This window comes from Paramormyrops kingsleyae, chromosome 18 (genome assembly GCF_048594095.1).
Source record: "Paramormyrops kingsleyae isolate MSU_618 chromosome 18, PKINGS_0.4, whole genome shotgun sequence".
NCBI classification, from domain to species: domain Eukaryota; kingdom Metazoa; phylum Chordata; class Actinopteri; order Osteoglossiformes; family Mormyridae; genus Paramormyrops; species Paramormyrops kingsleyae.
In genome coordinates, this window is record NC_132814.1 from 24,739,147 (window position 1) to 24,765,323 (window position 26,177).

General features: G+C 40.3%; 1 protein-coding gene across 17 annotated transcripts in view; it reads right to left on the reverse strand.

The window, feature by feature from the left end:
- The window catches only part of huwe1 (HECT, UBA and WWE domain containing E3 ubiquitin protein ligase 1), a 64,717-nt gene extending 44,693 nt beyond the window's left edge, over positions 1 to 20,024 (reverse strand). For 8 of the 17 annotated variants that reach the window (XM_072702054.1, XM_072702047.1, XM_072702052.1 and 5 more), the window contains exons 1-23: positions 19,963 to 20,020; positions 10,452 to 10,499; positions 10,292 to 10,361; positions 10,090 to 10,188; positions 9,384 to 9,590; positions 9,057 to 9,209; positions 8,589 to 8,651; positions 8,222 to 8,299; positions 7,636 to 7,683; positions 7,154 to 7,322; positions 6,807 to 6,907; positions 6,007 to 6,157; positions 5,741 to 5,868; positions 5,466 to 5,606; positions 5,255 to 5,369; positions 4,402 to 4,509; positions 4,139 to 4,240; positions 3,963 to 4,043; positions 3,654 to 3,760; positions 1,671 to 1,863; positions 1,492 to 1,583; positions 1,150 to 1,352; positions 1,005 to 1,062 (exon numbers count right to left, since the gene is read on the reverse strand). In XM_072702054.1, the coding sequence (XP_072558155.1) occupies positions 1,005 to 1,062; positions 1,150 to 1,352; positions 1,492 to 1,583; positions 1,671 to 1,863; positions 3,654 to 3,760; positions 3,963 to 4,043; positions 4,139 to 4,240; positions 4,402 to 4,509; positions 5,255 to 5,369; positions 5,466 to 5,606; positions 5,741 to 5,868; positions 6,007 to 6,157; positions 6,807 to 6,907; positions 7,154 to 7,322; positions 7,636 to 7,683; positions 8,222 to 8,299; positions 8,589 to 8,651; positions 9,057 to 9,209; positions 9,384 to 9,590; positions 10,090 to 10,188; positions 10,292 to 10,336 (2,442 nt within the window). In that variant the 5' untranslated portion in view covers positions 10,337 to 10,361; positions 10,452 to 10,499; positions 19,963 to 20,020. Of the gene's footprint in view, positions 1 to 1,004; positions 1,063 to 1,149; positions 1,353 to 1,491; positions 1,584 to 1,670; positions 1,864 to 3,653; positions 3,761 to 3,962; positions 4,044 to 4,138; positions 4,241 to 4,401; positions 4,510 to 5,254; positions 5,370 to 5,465; positions 5,607 to 5,740; positions 5,869 to 6,006; positions 6,158 to 6,806; positions 6,908 to 7,153; positions 7,323 to 7,635; positions 7,684 to 8,221; positions 8,300 to 8,588; positions 8,652 to 9,056; positions 9,210 to 9,383; positions 9,591 to 10,089; positions 10,189 to 10,291; positions 10,362 to 10,451; positions 10,500 to 12,097; positions 12,199 to 12,349; positions 12,462 to 19,962 lie in introns of those variants that run through there. The other 9 variants (XM_072702057.1, XM_072702058.1, XM_072702053.1 and 6 more) reach the window with 6 other exon arrangements.
- Positions 20,025 to 26,177: the final 6,153 nt, after the last annotated feature.

The following is a 26,177-nucleotide window of genomic DNA, read 5'->3' on the forward strand; positions in this document are numbered from 1 at the left end:
ATTTTCGTTGCCTCACTGTCAAACAGTGGCATTTCCACAAAACAATAAGCAATTTAAGTAATTTTATCTGTAAACAGAAAAGATGATTCTATGCACTTGTAATGACAGTTATGAAGAAGTACTGATGGATAGGTCATGATGTCATCTTAACGTTCAACCTTCACTTTTGGCTTTACTGCTGATCATGGAGCATTTATGCCAGTGAGAGAGGAGCAGAAAAAAGCAAACCGCCAAACAAGAAAATACCTGCCACACCTCCTGAGGACGTGAAGGGCAGGGAAAAGCTGGTGGCTTACATATGCATCACTCCTATCTGTGAACCTCAGACCAGCCTTGCTGAAGTTATTCTGTTCCCTGCTGTACTCTATATTTCAGCAGTTTTGTTTGAGTTAGTTCTCATTTGATTTCGTTTTATTTCACTACCAGAAACCACTAGAAATAGAGAAGAAAACCTGGAGATTTTAAGTAAGGCATTATTTTCACATTCATCATTTGTATTCCCCAGGGATATGCTGTCAGGAGAACACTCATCTGAACACCAGGGGCAGGTATACCAAATGACAGATTCCTCCCAGAAGTGGAAGCAAATGAGGTTAAAAATATTATAGACAGATTGGCGGTAAAAATTAATAACAGCTCAAAAATGACCAAGCATGAGGGTGTAAACCCTTAGGTGTTTATCCTACCCTGACAGATGCACAGCTCCTAAAATCTGTGAAAACCTGTCAAATTTAGACACGGTCTGAAACAGAGCAGTGCGGTGACTGGCCTCTCACAATATACTGGCCATCACTCGCTCAGAGAGTTTGGCTGCTCCCTCAAGCCCACTGGCAACATGCCAGAGTAGCAGCGGAAGCGGAACAATATGTAATTATGATATCCAATAATTCACTAGCACTATTTAGAATGTGTTTCAATAGCGCAGTGTAATAGGTATAGTAGTTATCAAGCATCTTCCTTCTGAACAGAATGTTTTATCCAACCGCAGGTGGTCAGACACTCACCACATTCAGTATGTAGTCCATCAGGGGAATGGGTATCCTATCTTCTGTGCCAACAACTCTGAAGATTAAAAATGGGTTAGTTAAATACATACATCATCCTTCAAAACCACAAGCACACAAATGGAATGATTCAACGTAAACCCACTGTCGATTGCTCTCCAGCTCCCCCTGCTGCTGCGTGAAAGAGTGCAGAGCTTCCTCCTCTTCCTCATCTTCGCTGGAGGCCTCCTCGGCAGCATGGCTGGACCGGGCTGGTGGTGCTGAAGTAGCACCATCCGACTTCTGGATGGAAGGCTTCTGGCATATGTACTCCGGGGCCCGTCCCAAGCTGCAGATCTCCTCCAGCAGCTACGGCAGAGATATGCCGTTTACGGTGTGGTCCAGGTGACCGTCCCCGTCATTACACCAATTCGACCAATGCATCTTGCATAGATACCGAATCTAATTTGGTAACAGCGTTTACACTTGACAAAGGTGGCATTCTCACCTTGATTATTGCAGCCGTTGCATCTGTTTTGAGAGTAGGTTGGTGTCTCATCAATTCATCCACTGCACTACCTAAGTTTGAAGCAGTATCACCTGGAACGGAGCCAAAGATGAGCCTCAGGACTAAGAGGCCAAACAAGGACTCAAGAGGCAAGGGTCAATAGCGGGTCTCAGACTAACCCAAAGGATCTGAGCTCCTACGGCGCCTCATGGCAGGAAGATAATCTGGGGACAACAACACCTTGAAGAGGCGCTCAAAGGGCTGGCACTGAACAAAGGAGTGCAGGCCACGGGCGTTGAGGCACAGGGCACTGAAGACATTGGGGAGCGAGCCCAATACCTCCCGTGTGGCAGGGACCTGCAGAGAGAGAGACTGTGAGAGAGAGAGGAAGAGAGAAAGCAGTGGAGGAAGAGAATGAGAGACAGATGGCAGGGAAAGGGTAGACTTGGAAAAAGCCAATATTTCACAGGGAATTCCAAGGATGTTTAATGTCGCTTCTCAGGTGGAATTGCAATACTTACAACAGCCAATTAATTGTCATAAACAAAAAGCATTTGTTCCCTGCCATGTGGATCAAGGCTGGTAGGTGAGTCAAGTCTCAGCGTTCCAAAATAATTTAAATAAACAAATACATAAAAATATTTGGAGGACCTGTAACTAGACATTAATAAGGAATAAATAATGATAGTATACAATATTTACAAAAAATGTAATGTGACAACTGGGGGATACATGTAGTGGGTGTCTGATAGAATGAATCACAGGCCACATCAAGCTCTACTTTCCCAATTTAAAAAGAATTGAAAAGACGAAAACCTGAACTCTTCTGCTTGAGAAAACAAAGCTAATTTGATGGTCAACCAGAATGCTATTCCATTTCTGTAGACTGATATCCTTCTGTGAGAGAATCCTCCTTTTTACCAAGGGTATCACATCGCGATATGTGCACTTTACATGAGTAATATCGGGATATTTCAAAAAAACAAAACATGAGGTGAAATTACCCGAAGTAAACTACAGTTGACCCTTCCATATTGCAGGGGATAAGGGTGCAGGCCCCTTGTGATCTGGTAAAGCCACAAATTTTTTGCCCCCCTTGGCAAGCAAAGAGAAGAAATACGAGAAACATGAAATACAAAGATGCCTGCCAGATCACTGAGAGCATGTGAAAGGGCTGCCGTAAACACGCTTGGCATCCTCCAAATCAGCACTCTACATACATTTTTGTGTCGTCTACTGGCCTTCGTGCATCATCTGCAGCTTTCCCAAAACTCACAAAAATGTTTCCATTTCATTTTCTTATGCTGACCCTGTGATATATCGAAACTGCATAGGGAAAGTCGCTGATGCAGAAGGGTTGACTCTATAATCAATAGAGGCAAATAAATAACTTGGTGATGTTGTTGTTAGTTGTGTCAACAGACGCAAAGCAGTGCTGACTAATTACTGCGCATGTGCACATCACGGTGACGATGCTGAAACAATTTTATGATGCAATCCTACTTTTTACAGTTACATGGATGCAGCCTGGGGGTGACATACAGTGCTGGAAAAAAATTAACAAACCACTATATATTTTTTTTTAATAATCTGCATTTGTAAATCCTGGCTTAATCCTGGTTCTGCTGGCAGGCGGCTACGCCGAGAAGCAGGTTTCTTTCAGGCTCAAGGTTTCAAAGATAGCAGCACACAAGAACAAGCTGAAGCAGGAGATGCTGGCAATGACCAAAAAATAGCCAGACAGAGGGGAGAAGAGACTTTCTAACGCCAGAGATGACTGGCAATTTATCCGGCAGTGCCTCATAAATCAGTGGATGACCTCAAGTGACCTTCAAAAAGAATGGGACACATTAAGTGCAGGTGTGAAGTTCACTGCTAGGACAGTTCGTATCAGGCTCCTAGAAGCAGGACTGAAGCCCCATAAAGCCAGGAAGAAGCCCTTCATTAAATGAGAAGCAGGGAAGAGCCAGGCTGGAGTTTGCAAAAAAAAATTTTTTACAGGCACATAACCATGAATAGAGAAATGAGTGAAACTGAAAATTTTGCTTTGGTCCCAATTTTTTCCAGAGCTGTATAATGGAAAATGAATGAGGCGGGAATAATAACCAAAACGTGCAGAAAAAAGGAGAGAGAAACAACAGCGAATAATCGAGTAGCCTCACATCTTTGATGAGCAATGCGTGCAGCATGACATCGGTGAGGCCGTTGTCCTGCAGGGAGGAGAGGAGAGAGGGCTCCTGGAACACGAACACGGTCACCACCTCCGTGGCTGGGAAGGGGGGGGGGGTGGAGGGGGGACACAGTGGATACAGGTCAGATGTCAGAGGGCTGCATATAGACATGCCAGAATTAGTGCTCTAGTGCTGTTGATTTTGCCAGGCAATGTTTGCATATTCATAGACATCAATGACCAGGTACCACAAACACAGACAAGAAGCATAACCATGTAGGATACACATTGAAATGCTCACCCAGGAGGAACAGGGAAGGTCCATAGTACTCGGCATTACTGATGATGTGCTTGAGTGAGGTAGGCAGGGACCCGTCCATCACTGCAGAGGGGCAGGTCAGTTTAACCATGAAACAAAAATACAACCAAGATCTGCAACCCCAATACTAGCATCTCTGCCATTCTAATCATGCTCACCGTGGCGAATTCCGTCAGAGAAGGCAGGATCCTGAATGGCTTTCTTCAGGAAGTTCAACATGGACTTGAGCAGAGCCGCTCTCTGGGGAATACACTGCACACCTGGAAGGAATGGATTCGGCTATCAGCTCTCAGAAAATCAAACATGACTGTTGGAGGCTGCTGGTTTGCAGGAATAGCAGGTCCCTTGACAATGGTGGTTAGCTTTGCTAGTTAACTTTAAAAACACATTACTTGGTTTGAGAAAACAAGCTGAACCTTACCTGCTCTTTGTGTGTATGCGGGGCTGCTCTGCGCACGGGATTCTCCTTCAGGGCGGGGCTCAGCAGAGGTGGACGGGCCAGGGCTGCTCTCCATGGCAACATCAGGCACTGCAAAGCCATCAAAGGTCCCATACAGTCACCAGATGTTTAACACCTGCTTCTCACCATGACAAAGTTTTAAAATAGTGCCTTATTTTTCCCATTGCTTTATCTTGCTATACTCTATTATACCAAGGCACTGCAAAATTCTCAAATCCAAAAGGTCAAAAGAATATTAATTTTCTATAACCACACAAATAGTGCCAGCCAGGAAAGGCGCAGTAGTGAATAAATGCACCAACAGAATTTTTAATTTTAACATTACATAAAATTCCAGATGTAGAACAATTTAAAAATCAACAAAAACTAAATGGAAATGTTTAAGTTATTGGTTGAATAAAGTAGCTAAACGTGTATTCAACTTTTAAAAGCAAATAATTTAAGTTCGAACATGTAAGTCAAATGTGTAGTTACTCTTTGCATTAACCCACTTATAAAATGGTAAGTCACTACATGACATGTGTTCCACATACGTCTATCAATAACTGACACAAATCCACTCATCTCTGTAGTCAGAAATAATAGGCACGCTGAGAGTGGAAGACTAGTATTTAGAGGAAAGTTACTTCTAAACTTTTTTCTCGAGCTATAGAACTAAACACAGCACCCGTCAGAGTGCCAGGGATAGACGGATAAAGCTGCAATCCCAGTATCAGATACCAAGCAATAAACATATTGTCCTGCTTAGCCTATCCTGACAAAGTACAACAGAGCCTGCAGCTTGAGAATAGGAGTAGCAGAGGGCAGCGAATACCAGGCTGACCATCCGTGTCTGTATCCATGTCCTCAGTGTCTGTAACCATGCCAGGCCTCTGAGTCTTTGGCTTGATGATGAATGGGCAATCCTTCCGGGACAGGTCCACCTCATGCTGCAGAAAAGCAAGACAACGCTCGCTTTAAGAGGGACTGGAGACCATCGGATGGGTGGGAAATAAGGTGTGGTGGGGGGGGCACAGCTAATTTACCTCCAGCCTGCAGATGAATATAGAGAGGCCACCGTGGGACTGGAAGGCAGCCATGTCCAGATTGGTGATGAGGTCAACCACCCGGACTGCCCGTGTCACAAAGGTGATCTGGTCCTGCTCATCTCCCAGGAATTTTATCACCTGAAAGCAGCACAGGCCATGCATCAGGGTGCAAGTGAGAGTGGCAGAGCAGAATGTGGTGATCGAACGTGGCAACCTCACATACACTGCAAGAAAGCATTTAAATAAAGGCAAAATAAAAGAGGAGCCCCTACCTTCAGCAGGGCTTCCATCATGCCGCAAGAGACAAGGGCCTCTCCACCAGCATCATAGCTGGCCAGGTGGTACAAAAAGGAGAAGAGCGCTGTGGCAAACTGGTGCGGGTACGGCTCTATTAAGGGGTCTGAGAAACAGGCAGGAGTCAAAAATAGCCGTCGTGGAAATAAAACTGACTCAGTTTAATATCAGAGGCAAAAGGCAAAACAGATGCTTATTTGTAAGGTCCATCGAAGTGAACCTCAGCCAGCCGTATGGGACTCACCGATCATGGCCTGTATGCAGTTTCGCACCAGCACAGGCAGAAAGCCATGGTAAGAGGCCATGCCGGTACAATCAATGATGTTGGAGAGTTTGGGTGTTCTTTCGAGATGCACTATGGAGGTCAGAGTGCGCAGAGAGGCCGCCTTGATGTCCTGAGGACGACAGCATGCATTTTATGTACACAGCTTCGGCTACAACTGACTACAGAGACTCAATACTTCCAAGTTCAAAATATTTGATGCAATCACTGTCCCAGCTGGTTCTGCTAATAAATACTGCACCGAGTCAACTAGTTTAAATGAGCTGTGGAGAAACTTATCAAATACATGGAATGGCTGAGGTGCCCCTGAGGAGAGGTTTGGGAACTGAAGCCGTGTTCATCTAGCCATCCAACTAGATATCAGTAACTTTTTGGAGAACAAGAAATTTAGTTCTTATTGTGTTATTGTTAAATTGCATATGTTCTAATGTTAGTGTTTTTTTTCTCCCCAGAGCAAATATACACTTACTACCCAGATAAATAGCCCTAAACATTGACTTTACTTGTCACTGTTTCACTCAGTACGGTATCTAACCAATACTGCAAAAATATTACATTTTTCAGAAATGATTATGCAGAAATATGCAAATTTGTACCATGCCAATCTTCATCCCAGAAAAAGAATCAATCATTAGGCAGGGGGTTATAAGATGCCCAAGTAAATGTGAACTATTTAAAGAACATTAGCCATTTTGACAAATTTTTGAAGTGATTAATCTGGTATTAATACTTCAATAACATCTATGTCAATAATATCTCACCACCAGATGTTTGTCTGTAATTTGCAGAACATCCACCAATTCCTCTATGAGTCCATTGTAGAGGATGCTGTTTGCAGACTCTTGGAGCGCGTTGGAATAAACTACCATAGAGACATCACAAACTGCCATTAAAAACAGCATAGCATAGCATGTTTTACATCAAACACTTCCACACATTTTTTAAAACTCCTATAAAGAGTACGTATGAGTTAGCCTATTGTTTGAATGGGCCGCAGCCTCATCCTGTTTCACACAAAAGACCGATCGACACCAAGCACTACTCAAAGCAGGGACCTGAACAGCATACAGCCATGACCCAACCAGCAGACAGCTGTGTGCAGACTCACCAAGAATGGAGATGGCATGCAGACGGGCCTGAACGGCCTGCAGTCTCTTTTTGTGGTTGGAGAAGCCGTGTGCCAGGCGGATGTGAGTAAAGAGCAGAGTCTGCTTGTCCTTGGGGATACTGTGCATGACGGTCAGAGACTCCATGATCTCCGACGGACTCTCTGAGATCTGCCAGGTTCAGTCCTTTGTTACCCACTTCATACATTTAATTTTAAGATGACAGAGTACTTTTGAGTTCTAACAGAAGTAGACGGAATTTCCTTTATCATCACACGCACAATTCTACATTGTCGCATAACATTTATCTCATCCAACAGAATTAAAATTAACCAATAAAGTTCTAAAACAAGAAGTTCTGTTTGAGGACAGATCCTCATAACATGTTTTCCAAGCATTCATCTCCTGCATGAGATTTTCCACAATAAAATATATCAAAAGGTGCACATTCACAGTTCATCATCGTCATCATCATTCACGTTACCTTGTCGAGCTGTTCTATATGAATGTAGTGTAGTGTATTACTACTCGTCTGTGGGAGGAGAGGAAAAATTATGTTGCTATTTGATGATCAAACTTAATGCTGCTCAAAATCTGATAATCACCATTTATGTTGTCATCTAATAACCATTATTTATATCGCCCTGAATTATTCACTGAGAGGCAACGTTTATGTTTTATGCTCAGAGATCAACCACTATGAGCAGGTCTCATGTGTAATCAGTTAAAGCCAGAGGAACATACAAGCATTTCATATTATTAAAAAAAATGAAAGCAAGTACTAAATGTACAGGACATTATATATTAAAATTAAGCTAAAATATTGTTAGTTGGAAATGCACTATGGGGCATACTGCCATCCATTCTGTCACAGTCTGGGCACCTTTTCCCCTCTGATACAAGCAAACTTAGATCAGTTTATCTACTGACTGACTAAATGCCAAACAAAGTGGGGCATGAATCAAATACCAGAGAAACACTTAATGTCATTTCTGTCCCTGTCTTATCTTTTTCAGTTCAAACAACATTCAGCTCTGCCTCTGGACAGTCGGCTGGCCTGAATTCCATACCTTTTTTTCCGCTTTAACCTCAGACCCAGGTTCGGCATAAAATTCAAAGTGCAGTGTTGTGGCACTGGGAGGGTACTTCTGCTCACAAAGAAGGAGACCGAGTTCAGAAATGGAAAGTAGTAGCAGTAGTAGTAGTAGCAGTAGTAATAATAATAATAATAATAATAATAATAATAATAATAATAATAATGGCACTTTTTAGAAATTTCATTAAGAAATTAAATGAGTGCCTTATTACCTGCATAAGGAATACCATGATTAGACAGCTTGGTGTGGTGTTTGTTTAAAGGTCACAGAGCATTATTAGACAAATGTACTGCTCGTTTAAGCTCACAGATTTACAATAGAAATCATTTACAAAGCTCACCACCATGGGCAGGTCCCTGCAGCACTCAGCCAGACCAAATCCATTCTCTTTCCCTCCCCAGCTCTAAAGACAGAAGGACATAAACCAGCAACACTAAGACACGTACAAGAAGAACAGAGAGCATGGCTTTTTTTTCTTTAAAAAGACAAGGCAGACCAGCAAGTTTTAGTTAACTTTAGTTAACCGCACATGAAAACTCACTCTCATAATTCTTAAACCAAAGTAGCAGCAAAAAGCCTAAGATGTTTAAAAACACTTTGGTGGCAATTAAACAGGAAGTGGATGCATACTCTCTATTTGCCTCTCAAAATCCCAGCATTCAATACATGACCTATATTCGACAATCCCAAACCTAACCAATCTATATTTGGCCTACATCTGAGAACCACTGCTCCCCCAACTCCACCAGTCTATATTTGACATATCCGCCATTCCCAAACCCCCACTGATCTTTGTACAGAGACAGACCTCTGCCAGGTGCTGCAGGCGCGCCAGCAGAGGCGCCCTCTTGTCAGAGCCCAGCCTTGTGATGTAATTGGACCTCTTGCTGAATACATACAACAGGTTCAGCACGGCCAGGACCACCTGCATGTCAGATGATGCTAGAAGGGTTGTTAGGTGCTGCAAAGACCAAAAGGAGAAACGTGTTAAACACTAGGACTAACTGTATATTTCATTAAACGGCACATTCACACACTAATTTCATCGGTTATAGTCGTAAAGAAGCATGTCGAGTCCCTGTGGCGATAAAGGGGCAGCTGTGAGAATGTGAGCATCTCCGGCAGTCACCCATACCTCAATGGAGCTGTACAAGTGTCTGGAGAAGCTGTACTCTATCAGCAAGGCTGTGAAGTTGAGGACGGCCAGCAGCAGGGCCTTCAGCTGACCATTGTCCACCCGGTCGCACACCAGCAGCCAGGACATGTCCTCCACAGTCTGGCCGGCATCACACAGGATCCCATCAAAGCGGTCCAGTAAGTCCACCCAGTGGTACAGCTCACACTAGTAGACGAGAAAGAGAAGTATCGCAAGACGACCATTGGAGAAAGTCAGACAGGCATGTGAGAATTATATTCAGATTGACCAGATGGAAAACGGAGTCCTCTTTAATACACCACGGAAGCTCTTGCCAGTTTTAACAGAATTTCAGCTAAGAATACTAGTTTCTTCAGATTTAAAGATGGCTAGTCTCATCATAAACATATAAAGAACTGATCTTAAGTCAGCATTAAAAAAGTTTGCAATTCGTAAAATTAATGATTACAAATATAAGGTGTAAAACATTTTGAATGTGTGGGTATTGTGTATATTTTAAATATATACTGTAAAGAGGTCTCATTCTTAGAGTTCAATTCCGATATTAAAACTCCAAACAGCTGCCAAAGCATATTTTTGAACCAAAAAACATCCTGCTCTTATAGCCCTGCCGGTGTGTTATACTTCCAAAAGTCTGCCCAGACACTGCTGAGGCTGCAGCCTGGCCTCAGTTCCCCTCCCTCACCTTTCCAATGTTCCATGTCTTTATGTGCTGCAGCTCCAGCAGCAGCTGCTCGTCGCTGCATCCCTTCAACTTCTCAATAAGCGTCCTGCAGTCAGCAGGCTGGGGTCAGGAACGAAGGAGCTGGATTAGTTTATTACAAGACAGACGTACAAAAACGTGATCAATTCCCCCACAATCCAAACAGACAACGCAGGCAACTTACCGCCTCTGTGGGGGTCTTCTTTAACTTGGTTCTGTCAACTTTCATTTTAACTAGTTCCTACTTCCTGCTCCTAGAGAGAGACAGAGAATATACTCATCACAGTGTGATCTGTAACGTGACGACTGAAGTGACTTTAGGACTGTACTCCCAAAACACTTACTGTGAATAATTTGGCAACATGAATCCAGCATGCCTTCATTCACAAAACCTAAAACAGAGGGGACAGCGCGTGAGCCGTGCTGCTCCACGAAGCATGTCCGGCAGGCCAGTTAAGGTGTTAAGATGCGGACCAATAGTATAGGTGCGAAGATGCATGACATCGCTTGTACTGTCACAAGAGCATGGTTAAACCATAATACAATGTAGGCCATTCTACACAGAGATTTGGGTATAATAAGTCAAATATTTTTTTTAGTCCTACAGGCTTATTAAAACACCAAGAAAGGCCGAATTAAAAAGCCACAAAAGTGAACAAGGTTCATCTCCATACATGCTCATTTGTATTACCTGTCTGACAAACCGTCACAATGTTATAAACAGGAAATGTCGCACGACTCATCAGTACCACTGTTACACAAACAGTAGTAAGAGTCCAAAAGGTAAGCTTACATCCCGGCTGCAAGGTCTGACAGCGCAGCCACATCAGCCAGCCTGTCCTTTAAATTCCAACACCACACTACATGTAGTACAACCACATGCAGACAAGCACACAGACACAAAGTCTTCTCACACACAAATCCTGACAGACAAAAAGCACCATGTCACACAGCCCTTTAAATACTGGCATTTGCAGGGCTACATGAAATTAAACTGCAGTGTGCTCTGAGGTCTTACAGGCAGGAGGGAGGGAAAAATATTGGGGGATGGCAAAACTAGTTGTCCTTTCTGATCAATATGGGCCTCTAACACAGCAGATTCCACCATTCCCTCTCACGTTCTCACATCGCTGCTCTCCAGGTTTACTGTACTAGTAAGGTTGCCTGAGGTACCTGACAGGTCTTGAACAATTGATAAACTACAGACATGCGGGCCCTCACAAATACCACTGGCAATGCAAGAAGATTTTTTTTTTTATCAGTTCACGCCCAAACAGATGATTTCACTATATATTAACGATCTTAGGCATGTGTAACTGTTTCAATAATAACAATATAGATGAAGTTTAAAAAACACCCCACACACACAAACGCGCGCACACACACAAAAAAGAAACGTCACAAAATAGAAGTTTAACCTTAACGTCGCAATTTAAACACGTATGCAACAATGCGGTACAAATGTTAAGTGCTACGATTATCAGCGGCCCATACTGGTGTCGGAGTTATAGTAAATCGAAAACCAGCTGGCTTTCCATGAGAAGAGGCATATTTAAACCACTCTAGCAGAAAAGAAGTGGAAAACGCACTGTTAATGGCCATCACATGCTAGCCTCCCAATCGAAACTGCTACCTCCGTGTTAGCCATCGAGCCGCCACATTTAGGTCTCCGCACTACGCGGAATAACCGTAGCCCGGTGCAGGGAGACACATACCGCCAATGTAAAGTTGCAAAAACATCCGACTGGGAGCAAATACCTGATCGGACGGTAATTATGCTCTTCCGGAGAAGAGACTTCTCATGGCTGTCAAATCGGCATCAGTCGACCATTAGCCGCTAGCTAGCTACTTTTAGCCCCGTTGCAGCTAGTGAACGCGACAGTCGTCAAAATTATTTGGTAAACCACGGCACCTATTTCTCATTCTGTCGTTTTTTTAACTCCGTAATGTGTAAGTAATTATTCATTCGAGACGGTGCAGCGATCTTAACCTGTGATAGAATGTGCGTACGCGGAACCAGCCAGCGCCAGCCAAGTATTCCACATCCGGAGGTCTCGGAATTAAAGGCTCTACTCTAGCTCCCGGCTTCGATTTAGGCCTCCTGTCCGACACTCCTCCCCTCCATCAGCACATAAACACGAACACACAAGTACAGCCAGACTAATCGAACACGTACACACGGCGCTTATAAATCGTCAGGAACAAAAGCGGTTAAGTGTTCAGCCATTAACTTCACTCTTACGTTAAATACACTGGGGGAAGGATGGAAAGGAGCGTGCTGTGCATCCGCTGAATCATCCACAAGGGCCTATCATGTCACTGAATGTGTCGGTTTGCTGTCTGTGTGTCCGTGTGTGTGTAATGCTTGTTTAGTTGAGGCGCTCTCGTACGTCTGCGTACAGCTGCATACACTGCAATCATGTTTGTCATTATGTATATCAAACATTACATTTCCAGGGTTTCTTTTTTTTTGGTATTCCAGTGGATGATGTTTTTTCCCCAACGATGGTTTTTCTGTCTGCAGTTAATATAAACCGATTGAAACTCGTTACATTCACTTATATTTATTAAATATGCTGAATTACCACTTGCCAATTACGATATATCACAAACTAGGAAACTACATAAACAGAACAGCATTTCACCAGAACATTGCTATACAAGCCCCAGTGCAGCCATGCCAGTGTGATACAAAGGATAACAGACTTAAAATGTCTTAATGAATCACAAGTTCAACCAGTTCCCCACTACACAAGAAAAATGCTCTCATCTAGTTTCCTCCGCTAATTTAGCTTTGCATCACACACACACACACACAGCCAAATCTACTGAAAACCCTGATCTCTGCACAACAAAAGTCTAATATACCTTTCCTCACATTTTTATGTCCCCTAATCAACACTGAGAATGGTTATCCTCTCTGCAGTCACACCACTTCATGTATAAAAATATGCTGGATTTCAGATGTATTTCACAAAGTACAGATTTCTCTGAATCAGAGCTGTCACTATCGATTATAGCAATTGGTATATTACTCTATTAATTTGATGATTAATCAAGAAATCAAATAAACATAAAACAATTTTATATTATATATTGCAATTGGAGTGAGACAGGAACCAACCCCCTGCAGGACACACACACATACAGTCTATTTAGGCTCTCCAATTCATTCAACTTGCATTTTTATACAGTGGGAGGACACCAGAGGACCCAGCATAAACTCATGCACCCACAAAAGCAGCACTGCTATCCTCCCTCAATATAAGGCTTGTACATTGTGCAATAATGACATTGCATGTTGTGCACATCTAATTGTCACATTGCAAGGACCATGATAGGTGGGTTGAGGCCATCAATAGGCTCCGCTGAAATATTTTTACTGTCACAGGAAACAAAACTTAGCAAGCTTTGCAATTTTAATGAGGGTTTCTTTTCAACATTATCTAGTATATGTTTAAAAGCAATTGTAAAGTCTACCATCACTACTTTAGCATGAGCTCTGCATGCACACTCTGAATCAATCATTCTCACGCTTGTTATTTTGACTCACTCACATGCATTTAACAAAAATGGCCGAGGAGGAAAAAAGTGAATGAGAACTTAAGGAAAAAGACATTTGTCTTTCACTGTATGGAAATATTATGGCTGCTATAGAGACAAAATTGAGCAAAGCAAGCGATTTGTTGGCACTTTGTGTCTGATGGCACAAACACCAACAACTTATTTGATAAAACTTATCTACCAATAAAGTCTATTTGGCTATAGCTAATTTTCAACTCGTAAATATAAAAAAAAACTTTAAAAACTGCAATGAACTTTTCCAATTAACGTTTAGTCCTACTCAAAACACACAATACGCTCACAAAACTAATAAGTATTATATGGTTATTAGGTAACATAGGGGTCGGCGATTTTCCCAAAAAAAATCATATCACAATCTTTTTAAACACACAATCCAATCCACAATATCAATTGTGATATTTCTTCCCAATTTTGAAATATACTGCAAGAATATATAGACTCAAACAAGCCTGAATTATAACCATTTAAAGCACAGAAGTCTGCAATATTGTTTTCAAAATGGTCATTAGAACCTGAGAAACGTTATTTAAAACTGTGGTAAAAGCAGTCAGACAACCATTGAATAGCACAGATTTTTCAGCACTGACAAAGTCCTTTTTTGGCACCAGCTCCTTGTTGGCCATGTCAATAACTCACATTTAATTTGTTTTTCAAATATGTCATGCATGAAAGAGACTCTGTGATAGAGACGCGTGATGTAACTCAGCCAATCAGCACAGCCATCTAGAAGGAAATCATTCCATAGGTTTGTGAACGTAGCTTGGATCCATGTTATTACTGGCAATCAAAGTTTTATGAGAAGTCTGGAAACATCAGTGGGAGGATATCACAGGTCACAATCTCTATGATGATGAAAAGTAGAATGTAGACATCTTCTGACAAAGTTCTATTGTGATCGATCTTGATGACCACCCCTAACGTACCATATTATGCAAGATGGTGTGGCTAAGCAACAAGGTTAACTTCCGGTTTAGCAGTGATTATTTTGAGACAGGAATAATAGAAAGTAAATTAAGCAAAATGATTTACGTTAAAGCGATTACAAAAACAGGCTAGGCTTCTCTGGGAGGCTAAATGTCACATATCTACAGCTAACCTCAGATTACTGAGGGAGTTTGTCAAACTTGAATGTCTTAAAATGTAGTTGCATTGCAGCTGTGCTGTGGTGATATTTAAGTTCTGCTTTGCAAATCTGACAGATGACTGCATTTTCTTTCACTTTTAATGTGAAGTGCTTCCACACAACCGACGCTTTCGGTCTATATTTGGACCTGATCCATTATACGCCATCTTCCTTCTGCTATATTGCAGAGTAATTGACAAGGCGAATTTTATCAATACTTTTTAAAAAAAATCACGTAATTGTGACACTTCTGATGTAAAAGCTGACTAGAATCCTATGACAGCATATTCATGTAGTTACTTAAAGGTTCAGCTGGCACATATATCATACATATGTGACAATTTGAGATCTGTAAAAGACGTGAAATTTTGGGGGAAAAAAAAAATTGTATGTGAAGCACAAAAAGGACATTTATCATAAGATTATCACCGTTTCCTATATTCACTATCCAGTTTACAGAAACCAACACCCTTGGTTCATCTATACCTTTCATGGTTAAACTGGCCATCTAGCTCCTCATTGCAATAGTCAGTTCAGTTTTCCTAGTGAAACTTATAGGCTGAAAATAATGAACAGTTATCTTCACAGAAACAAGTCAAGAATTCCTCTCGATCCTGATGTGAAGAAACACCCCTTTCTACTTCATGAGACCACATCTTGTAACAAAATATTTGAATTATTACCAGTTGTTAATGGTAACAAATATATTAAATGCCTTAGAAACACAGGCCTAAAATATTTTTGAAGATACAAACCCAGACATGGGGATTACACAATTTGGTTAAATTCTGTATGAACTGTATCTGATACTGCAGTTTTTACTACACTGGAAATTGTTTTTAAGAGGACTCCTTTCATCCCTTTATGTCCTAGATTACTTTTATTAGCAGATGACTCTGACTTGACCACCTCAAAAAAAGCCATATTGAAGGGTTGGTTTGAGCCTAATGTTAACCTGTCCACTGTGTGGCATTCCTACACTTTGGACATTTTGATTCTTGAACATGCTATAGCAAAATTCCATAAGGCTACTCCAAGAACAATCAAGAACTTGTCAGCTGCTATAACTTTCTTCAAAGGTTCAATATTATAATTCCCTTTGTATAAGCCGTGTGTCTAAGTCATGCGTAAAACAGATTGTCAATGACTTGCGTATTTGTTTTACTTCTTTCATGTCGAGCAGTGTAGTGTTTTAAGTGTAATTGTCTTAAAGCAATAAATACATAAAAAAGAGGACCCCTTTCACATTCCACACAGCATAGATGAGGTTTCTGCAGCTGTCTAGTATAAATCTTTAAAATGAGTTTAGTCACATATGGTTTAGAATGGATCAAGTTTAGGAATTGGAAAGGAGCTACAATGGTTATTAATGCAGGTGGTCAAATGTCAAGTTTGCCATTCAAACTTTAAAACCACCTTGAAGGTCAAATACTGAAACTGCATGTGAATAGCTTAATACATTTATGAGCCAACTGCTTCTTATAAGCTTCAACAGATTTATACAGGCAGAATAAACAATGCCCAACACACTGTAAAACAAAAGATACCAACCATTTACTAAATCTTGTAAACAAATGATGTGCCACTTTACAGTTCAATATTCTGCTTTCAGCAGACAGCTTGCTAGACAGAAATTGCTAAAGTATTTTAATACCACATAACGATAAATTTACTATGCACGAGCTGAGCAATATGGCTATATACACGTCCCACTTTTTCACACAACATAACAGAATACCTCGATGCATTAGTTCTTTTTTTTTTAAAAAAAAAGGACTTAAATTAGCAGTAGTAAGTCTTACAGTTCACCGCCTATGGTGATTTTCCGTTTATTCCAGCACACCATTATCGGTTGTCCTTCATGTTAAAATCTTAAACACAGTCATGGAAATTCTCATACCACTTACTCATGTCAGTAGGAGCGACTTAGGTAATACATACTGTACAACATGTATGTGACAAACAATCTTGAGTCTTGAATTGTGTACCACTGAAGCCTACACAATGAAAATATTTAGGGTATATCTTAACCCTGCACTCAGGCTTCTAATGAAAGGCTACTTTGACATCTTCCGAAGCAGCAGAAACTCGTGCAAAGACATAATTCAAAATACTGCACACACACACACACACACACACACACACACACACAACTTCTTTCCATTCCATAAATTTAATGCAGAACATTATGTGAGTATTTGATGGTCAACCTGCCAGTCATCTCCTGGCATCGGGTCTAGCACAGTTACTCTAATTAAATCATAATGCGGTTCTGGGCACCATGGAGGGTATCTGTTATTCAAGGGTGTAAATCATTAGAAATGGTGGTCTTCCTGCTCATGTCTGCAACAGTCTTCCTTTTCCCTTATTGGTTCTAAAGCAAACTCCAATTTCTAACTGAAAATCCAATTAAAACATTAGAAATCATACATCCGGTCTTTGATTGTACCCTTGAATCAAACCAAATTACTTCACCGGTACTTTCATGATGTAACAAAACAGCGAGACTTGCTCACAGAAAACCAACTCAGTGATTCACATCTCTGCTAACACTTTGCAGGACTCAGCATATTTTTGCACAGAATGACCTGAAATATTTGAGGCATCTGATAAAGAAACTTCCTGGAATTAAAAACAGTGCATCTTAGCTCTCCCTGAACATCACCTTGCCACTAATATATAGATCTCTGTGGCACTTAAATACTATAAAAAAAATATGGTTCTACAGGGGAAATGATTACCTCAGAGACATTGTCGTCTTATGCATCTTGTGAAATTTGTGTTTACATTAGGAGCTGGATACAAATGTTTTTAAATATTTAGTATAGATTTTTAAATCATTGTTAGAGATTGGAAAAAAAAGAAAGCTGTATACATTGTGGCACCTTAGTTTACCTCAGCGATAATGGTGTGACACAAAAAAACAAAGTTACAGTTAAAGGTCTAATCCACCAAAGATGATCTTGCTTTGTGATGACTAGCACTCATTCCTGGTGAATTTCAATCCCAACCATTAGCCATTAAAACATGTAAGACAAACCATAAATTTTCATCAGATGCTTGCTTCAACAGAATTACACGAATATCTAGTGATGTTTCACCATGACACCAAGTAGAATACACACAGTTAAAAGTACTTATACTTGACTAAAAAGAACATTTCCAACATAGATTTGGTATGAACTGCATAACATATGCTGTCAAAAGATAGAAACTCACAATTATACTACTGATGACCAACATGAGCCAACTCAAGCCAAAAATAAGTCCTAGTTTCTATCAGGGAAATGATAGGAAGAAATCAAGAATAAGACTTTTAAAGACTATGCAAATTTACTCATACATACACACGTTTACATATCACATATAGAGGAACCAACATGTACTATGATGCTACAAAAAAATAATCATGACAAAGCCTCCTGGTGAAATTATCACATGAAAATACAATTGAACAGAATTGTGAAAAGTGACTATACTAATTCCCATTGGGAAATTCTCTTTCACTTTGCCCCATCTCCCCCTCCATACAGGCTTCAGGGTCACAGCAAAAGGGCAGCCACCTTGCAGCCCCCAGGAAGCTGGGGGTTAAGGGCCTTGCTCAAGAGCCCACAGACACGACTATTCGGCTGAGGCCAGGCTTGAACCAGCGACCTTCAGATCACAGGCACAGAGGCTCAGTCCACAGAGCCATACATCACCCCCAGAAAACTGATCACCCAGGACGTAAAATACCAGTATAGTACATTTAAAGACCTGTTAGATGACATTCAGAACTTTTATTTTTACTGAAGTGTTTAAGCCTCAAGTTCAACAGCACAGACTTGAGACTTTAAGAAGTTAATGGCCCAATGAGGATAACCAATGTAATAATTCATTTAAAAGATAGACTTACAATTCCGTTATTGCTATAAAACGACCAGAAACGATATTTGAAATGTCAAGAAAACGAGCATGAAAGTGCCTGCATTTCAGTCAGAAACTACAGCTGATAGTCAGAAGTCTGGCACAGACATAGGAAGATCCCAGATCAGCAGCACAAACCTTAAATGGTTAACAAAAAAAGACCGAATTGTGATTTTGGGTCCGTGTGTAAAAGTTATTTGTTCTTTGTCAATCGGAATATTAAAATTAGAACATTGAAATTAAGATAGTTAGACAACCAAATACAGCAGTGAGGTGTAATTTACTATTAGTTAATTCCATAAGGGTCAATTTTCAAACATGCTACCCGTAACACACTTTAAACATGGCTGAGGTTGGACTTTATTAACATATAAGCTGCGTTAAAAATATACAAACAAAACCGTCCACTTTTTTGCATTCCAATATAAGCACTTTGCACTACTGCGGCAAACACAGAGCTGCGGCCAAGCAGCAACGCTGACGGTACAGCACCGGCAAATAATTGCAGCGGTCATCTTTTTATAACGTATATAGCGGAGTTAAGTCCGTGCAAAAGTAATCGTCACGGTCTAAGAAAATCACAAGTTTGTACAATTATGCGGTTTAACGGCTCAATCACAGACATATATGGACATTTTAAAATTCGACTTAGTTGCAATGCTCGCCCTGTGACGATCCACTGGGCCTTCATGGTTTCATTTTTACGAACAGATTAATAATCAGTTAACCAGTTGATTCATTTCTTGGTGGGGTGGGTGGGGGTGGGGTGGGTTAAGTAAGACACACAGAGCCTGAGACAATATTCACAGTTCATGCATTCTGTGAATGGGATCTGTCATCATTTTTGCTGTACCCGAAGAAAAGCCTGTATGTCGCCTTCTCGGGTATTCTTGTATTCTTCATATGACTTGCCTTAGCTAGTCTCCAGTAATCAAATGAATATAACTGGCTATCTCCAATAACCCAGTCTGTGTGTAAATGGAAAAATTCACTTTTTACGACTCTTTATGCGACACTATCTCTAAACTATTTATAGTAGAACTGCAAATTAAAAATGGCGGTTCACATAGCTGACTGGCCGACCCTGGACGGTAAAATAATACAGAATTTCTGGTCCCGTTTTCCTTGTTAAGACGCGGACCTTTTTAAATAAGTGTTCATGAACACTTCGTGCTTTCGAACAACTTCCCACACTATCTCGAACTGAACCCATGCAAGAAAACACAATTTCAATGTCTTACCTGGGCTGCGGCTTAATTTGCCTCCGCCATCTTACACCGCTGAGTAGGAAACAACGAGCTCGCGAGAGCACGCGGAGCTTCCTATAATAACTAACGGGCACTCCCTTAACGTTGTAATCTCGAGACCCAAAATGAGGCGTTCAATGCGCATTGGTTTAAACGTGTCGGCCATGAAGGTGCAGGAAAAGTGCTTCCAGATTAAACAATTTATGACCATTGTTTCTGTCCTTTTTAAATCCCTGAAACTGTGTATATTAACATATTACACACCGTATTACACGCATTAGAGAGTTAAGTGACTAAAAAATGGATATACTTAATACACTTTGAAGTGCTAATATGAAAACATGAAGTTATCACTGGGTAAAAACGGGTAGAAGCACCCGTAGAAGTAGTAGAAGCTACTTGTAAAGTATGTTTACAACAAATGGCGATTTTTAGGCTAGACTGGGGGGCAAAATAAATCAATGTCAAACAAACTTCCAACTTTAATGTTGCATTATTCACAAGGAAGAAAAGCATGATATGCATGCAGACACCACTTAGAACTGTATTTGTAGTGGTACTAGAATCATAGTGAATTGCCAAGTGATTAAACAGTTTTAAACAACCATGGATACTGCCCTTTAGTCTGTCCTTCGCGAAGGGCTGTGAAGATGTGTGCAAACAACCAGAAGAGCTTTACAAGTCCATGATCTGTATTAGCAAAAAGGTTTCTGCTAGTGGTACAGTTACTTTACAGGCTTTTAATATAAAGATTTCCATAAAACTGTAATACAGTATAATGTGATATGAATACAAAAGTATTGTCAAAGCTGAAACACAAAATGCAGGGTTATTATTATTATTTAATTAATGAATTTGACCTCCCCTGAAAATACACAGTTTATTAAGAAAATCCGCTAGGAAACCTGTAAGCTGTTCCATTTGCATACATCTTTGAAACTGTCGTCCCATTTTCACCTGTCTTTCAGATATTAAGACTGGTAATGTGCAATAATGTGCATTCATTAATGAACATGCACTTCACAGTCCCCAAAATATCAATGTCAATTGATTTAGCAATCAGATAAGAAATGGTATTATCATAAAACTGTAGGTGTCACAAACATAAAAAAAAAAATTAAGATAGACATCTTACATCTTACAGAGGAGACAGTTTCCATGGAAAGACCATGCATTATGGTTCCTGTTAGTATCATGATTATAGTTACGATCATATGAGGACAATTTAAACTAGTGTCTCTCAACCTGGTCCTTGGGGGCACCCAGGCAGTCCATGTTTTTGCTCCCTCCAAAACGTGGACTGTCCGGGTGGGAGCAAAAATGTGGATCATTTGGAGGGGACCGAGGACCAGGCTGACAAACACAGATATAAATTGCACCCTGTGAAGAATTGAACAGACAGTAAAACTGTATTCTGAATAGAGTGTTATTGACAAACCAATTAAATGGACATCATGTTGCCTTTGTCTGATAAAAAAAATAATAATTAAAAAAAAGAATGTTAATGAGAAACATCAGGAAAACATCTGTATTGGATTGGCTTGAGCTATTTTTGGAGCAGAAAATGAAACAAAAGAGAATTTTAAAAAGATGCAACATCAATGTTCTGCTAGCACAGGCTAGTCAGAGTGCCCATGCTGACCCCTGTCCACCATTGAAAGTACCTGGGGATGCAAAAATTGGATCTTGGATCAATGGAAGAAGGTCACCTGGTTTGATGAATCCTATTTTCTGTTGCATCATATGGGTGGCCGGATAGGTGTTGAGGATCTAAGGGATGCATTGGACCAACAAGTCCAATCCATGTGTACATAGCCCCATACACAGCAGGGGTCCAAGCAGTGTATGTCATGACACATTATCCAAATTATCTGCCATTTGTGCCATAGTAGCTCTTCTGTTGGTTTGTACCACACGGAATTGTCTTTATTCTCATCTTACGTTGATGAGCCTTTACTGTCCAACACCCTGTTGACATTCTCTCTTTAGAGTTCTCCTAGTAGATACTCACCATGCGTGACTGTGCAGTTAGAGATTAAAGGAGTGGACAGAATAATAGAAGTAAAGAGGTAAATTAGACAGGTTCCTACATCATTAGCAGAGCTGGACATTGGGTAAATTGGTGTGCAGTAATTTATTGTAAAAGGTAGCATGATATTAAGTAGGAATGCCCTTCCTGATAATATTTAGCATTCGCTAAATAGAGATAACTCAAAAACCATTTGATAGATCTTTTTCAAACTTTGGGCAGGCATTGTATAGGTGAGGAACTAAAACTGATTACAATTTGTGAGAGATTGCCCAAAACTGAAACAGCACTGGATACTAATATTTTTTTAAAGGGGCAGCTTTGACACTTGATCCCATTAAGACGATAACTTAAAAACCATTTGATGGATATCAAACTTTGCAGAGGCATTGAAGGGGGGCAAAATTGAACTAATTAAGTTTTGAGACAGATCACCCCAAAATTGAAGCAATCCTGCTTGGTGACAGCAAAGAGAAGGGTGAAAGCAGATGATATTTGACATCATGAATGTCATAACTCAAAAACTATTGGATGAATCTTATTACTGCTTCACAAAAACACTGTAGAAGACACTTGAACTCTAAAAGTATTGAACAGATCTTTTGAAAGCTTTGCAGGCACATTGGAGGGGTAACAAACAGAAAGTGATCAAATTTTAATACAGATTGCCCCAAGTGAAGCAACACTGCATAGTGATAGCAAAAAAGGGTAGTTTCAGACATTTTACCCCATTAGCGTGATAACTCAAAGAGTATTTAACAGGCTTTTCCACTTTTGCAGATATGTTGTAAGGTTGAAGATCTTGACACAAATTGTGCCATAATTGAAGCAAAGAATGCTAAGAGAAAGATGAGATGATTAAAGGCTTATCCTTGTCCACAGGATATATCTATTTGTTATTATTTACTCTATTTACCCTATATGATCTTTGATGGATCGTATCACCTCACAAAAACGTTATATGAAGGAAAGTTTACAACTAAAAATGTACACTTTATCAGATCCAAAACTGAAACTGTGAACAGAGGGCAGCTGAGAGCAAAAATGAAGCTTGCAGCCACCATCCTGTATAGCAGTCCGGTAGCTCATTGATGAAATGTGAACTCACCAAAATTTATTGTGGGAAAATTTAATCCTGTCACTTTTTCTGGAGACATCAGGAGAGTGTGTATGTAGACTTGTAACAATATGTTCTTTAGACTGCGGTACTTTCATTTGGCAGAATTAATCACATAGAGTGCTTTAGGGTCACTCGGTTCCGATCTCAAATGTGTGCGTATTTGTATACACACAGATCAGCCATAACATTAAAACCACTGGCAGATGAAGTGAATAATGTTGATTATCTCATTACAATGGCAAAAATGAGCAAGTATAAGGATCTGAGCGAATTTGATTATGGTCAAATTGTGATGGCTAGACGATTGGACCAGAGCATCTCCAAAACGCCAGAGTGTTCCCAGTATGCAGTGGTCAGTAAACTCAATACCTACCAAAAGTGGTCCCAGGAAGGCCAACCAGAGAACCAGCAACAGGGGGCTGAAGGGTCATTGATGCGCGTGGGGAGCAAAGACTAGCCTGTCTGGCCCAGTCTCACAGAAGTGCTACAAATTGCTGAAAAAGTTAATGCTGGCGTTGATATAAAGATGTCAGAAGACACAGTGCGTGGATGGCCGGGTGCAAGTGGTTAGTTTACCTGATGATGAGATGGCATTTTTTCTTATAAGGATTTTTCTTGTAAGGATTACAGTTTGCACCCATCCGGTATATTGCGTGATTGCTCCACTGTACCAAAACAACAAAATGAACACCTACAACAAACTGAGGAAAGGAAACATATGTATAACTGGTATTACAAAAAACAAACAAACAACTTACCTCCCTTTCTAGACAAACACAATTACATAAAAAACAACAAAAGAAAAGTGTCAGTCAGTTTCTACAACTGGGCAACCAAAGCAAAAGGGCAAGAGCGAGAATCAAAAGTCAGACTGAAACAGTTGATCAGAACCAAAGGTGCAGGGTGTAACAAGCAAAGGTGTAATCTATTAAACAATGAAAAATCTAATTTCAAAGAGTCTGTAAATACAGAAATAATATAATCATAGGCAAAAGAGCAAAAATTGGTGTGTGCTGGTGTGTTTCAGGCTGTTTATATTAACCCTCCCCCCCCCCCACACACACACACACACACACACACAACCCAAATAAACTTCAATTAGATAAGATGTAACGATTTGGATTTATTTAGTACTGTCTTAGGCATAAGCAACATAAGCGGCCGCTTAGAGCCCCCAAACCAGCAGGGGGCCCCGTTCCCATTTTACCCACTTCGGAGCTCGAACGCGCAAAGTTTGAAAATGACGCAATGGTAGTTTACACTTCCCGTTTACGAGATAAGAAAGCTTCAATACAGAACTTTGTCACAGACTGGGAGAAAATCAGGTCTTAAAAACAATGTGGAATTAGCCCACTTCTAAAAGATGATTCATACTAGATTAGTATAAATAATAAATATGTTCGCAGCGTTGCAAAATAATGTTAAAATGAGTTTATACTTCTGGAGCAGAGAAGAGGAAAAAGTAGAAAACGGATCAAGAATGGAAAGAATTGCATTATGCTATGTTTCATGTTTCAGTTTATGTGATCTTGAACATGTCTGCTAGCAAGAAGTACCTGGTTAAATAGCTATCCATCTTATCGTGTTGGTCCGCAATCAGGTAACAAATAAAAGACATTGTCAAACAGCACTTGCCAAACAGTTTTGGAAAATAATAATTCAGTTATGCATGAAGCTGAATTCAGTTTCTTATTTGCCAGATTCATGCCACCTTAAAAATAGGGGATGCTGTTTCGACAGAATCCTGTAGAGGGCACTATGTAGGCTAAAGGGAAGGCTTCAATATTATTTTCAGCCTGACGTGTTATTAGTAAGGGAATGGTAATACCCTGGGTTTAAATATAGAATGTTAACCTTTTTTTCTTAATGTCCTAAAATCTAGCAAATATTTAGGGTGAACAGACTAACTAAAGATCAGTTTTGCAATAAAACTCATTTCTTCCCGTCTGCTTTGTCAATGTTCATTAGTAGCTCTAAGATATTTCTTGACTGAATGCGATATTCCTACATGGCGCCTTAATTTCTATCTCGTGTTCTTGTATTTTTGTCTCATTTTACTTTCTGTACTGCTACCAAAATGTAACTTACTAGCTCTACTCTGCTAGACTTAAGTACTTAACTTAAGTCAGTAACTTAAGTACTGAAAGGCCTTTCCAACATTTGTATTGTATTGATGCGCTATAAAAATATATGCCTGCAATGCAAGAACTTTATTGTGTAATATAGTTTGAATTATCACATTGGCATTATATGAAGTATTTTATAATACTGACTATATATATACAAGAAAAATGTTAGAATGTAAGAAATATAATACCCTTTATGGAATTATTTAAAAATAAAAGCACACATTAATTACTGAAATATTTATTCATTTATTTTTTATAGATATATTTGTTTATTTCATTTTGAGTATTATGGCATTCATTACAAACATCTTAGGCAGTTCTGTTTACCCTGGAATGCTTTTGATTTCTGCTTCTACTTCTTTCGATGTTTGGCAGACTCCGCATATGGAAATGATTTGTGTGCCTATTTGAATAAGTTGTGGGAGAGTGAGATCCGATTACAAGCGGTCGGTCGAGACGCATGCAGAGACGGGCATATTTAGCGCTGTCCACCTGTGATTGGATCACCCAGGATGCGTGTTAATGCCAGGAATGAACAGGGACCTAAGAGACAGTCAAACAACAGAATCCTACCAGCAAATGAACATTTGGCTTTCACTTGTATCTCGGAAGCTGAGATAAAAGTGTGTTGGCTCCACTACACCACTGACATGTGGTAGGTAACACCAAAAGCTTCAGGTTACATTACTGACAAGCTGTTTGCAAGTTATACAGACAAACCATGACACCCGCCCCCCCCACCCTCCAAAGTCCCCACATCATGTATTTAGCTAGAGGTTAACCTACCTCACATTAGCTGTAATGTAGTGGGTGGAAGCCACAAAGATTAAAAGCCATCTGGCCTAGCAGCATTGTTAGCATCAACCTTCTGAAGGATGGACCTCACCTGGAGCTGTAGAACCAGTTGCTGTTCACCTGCAGGTGCTGTGGT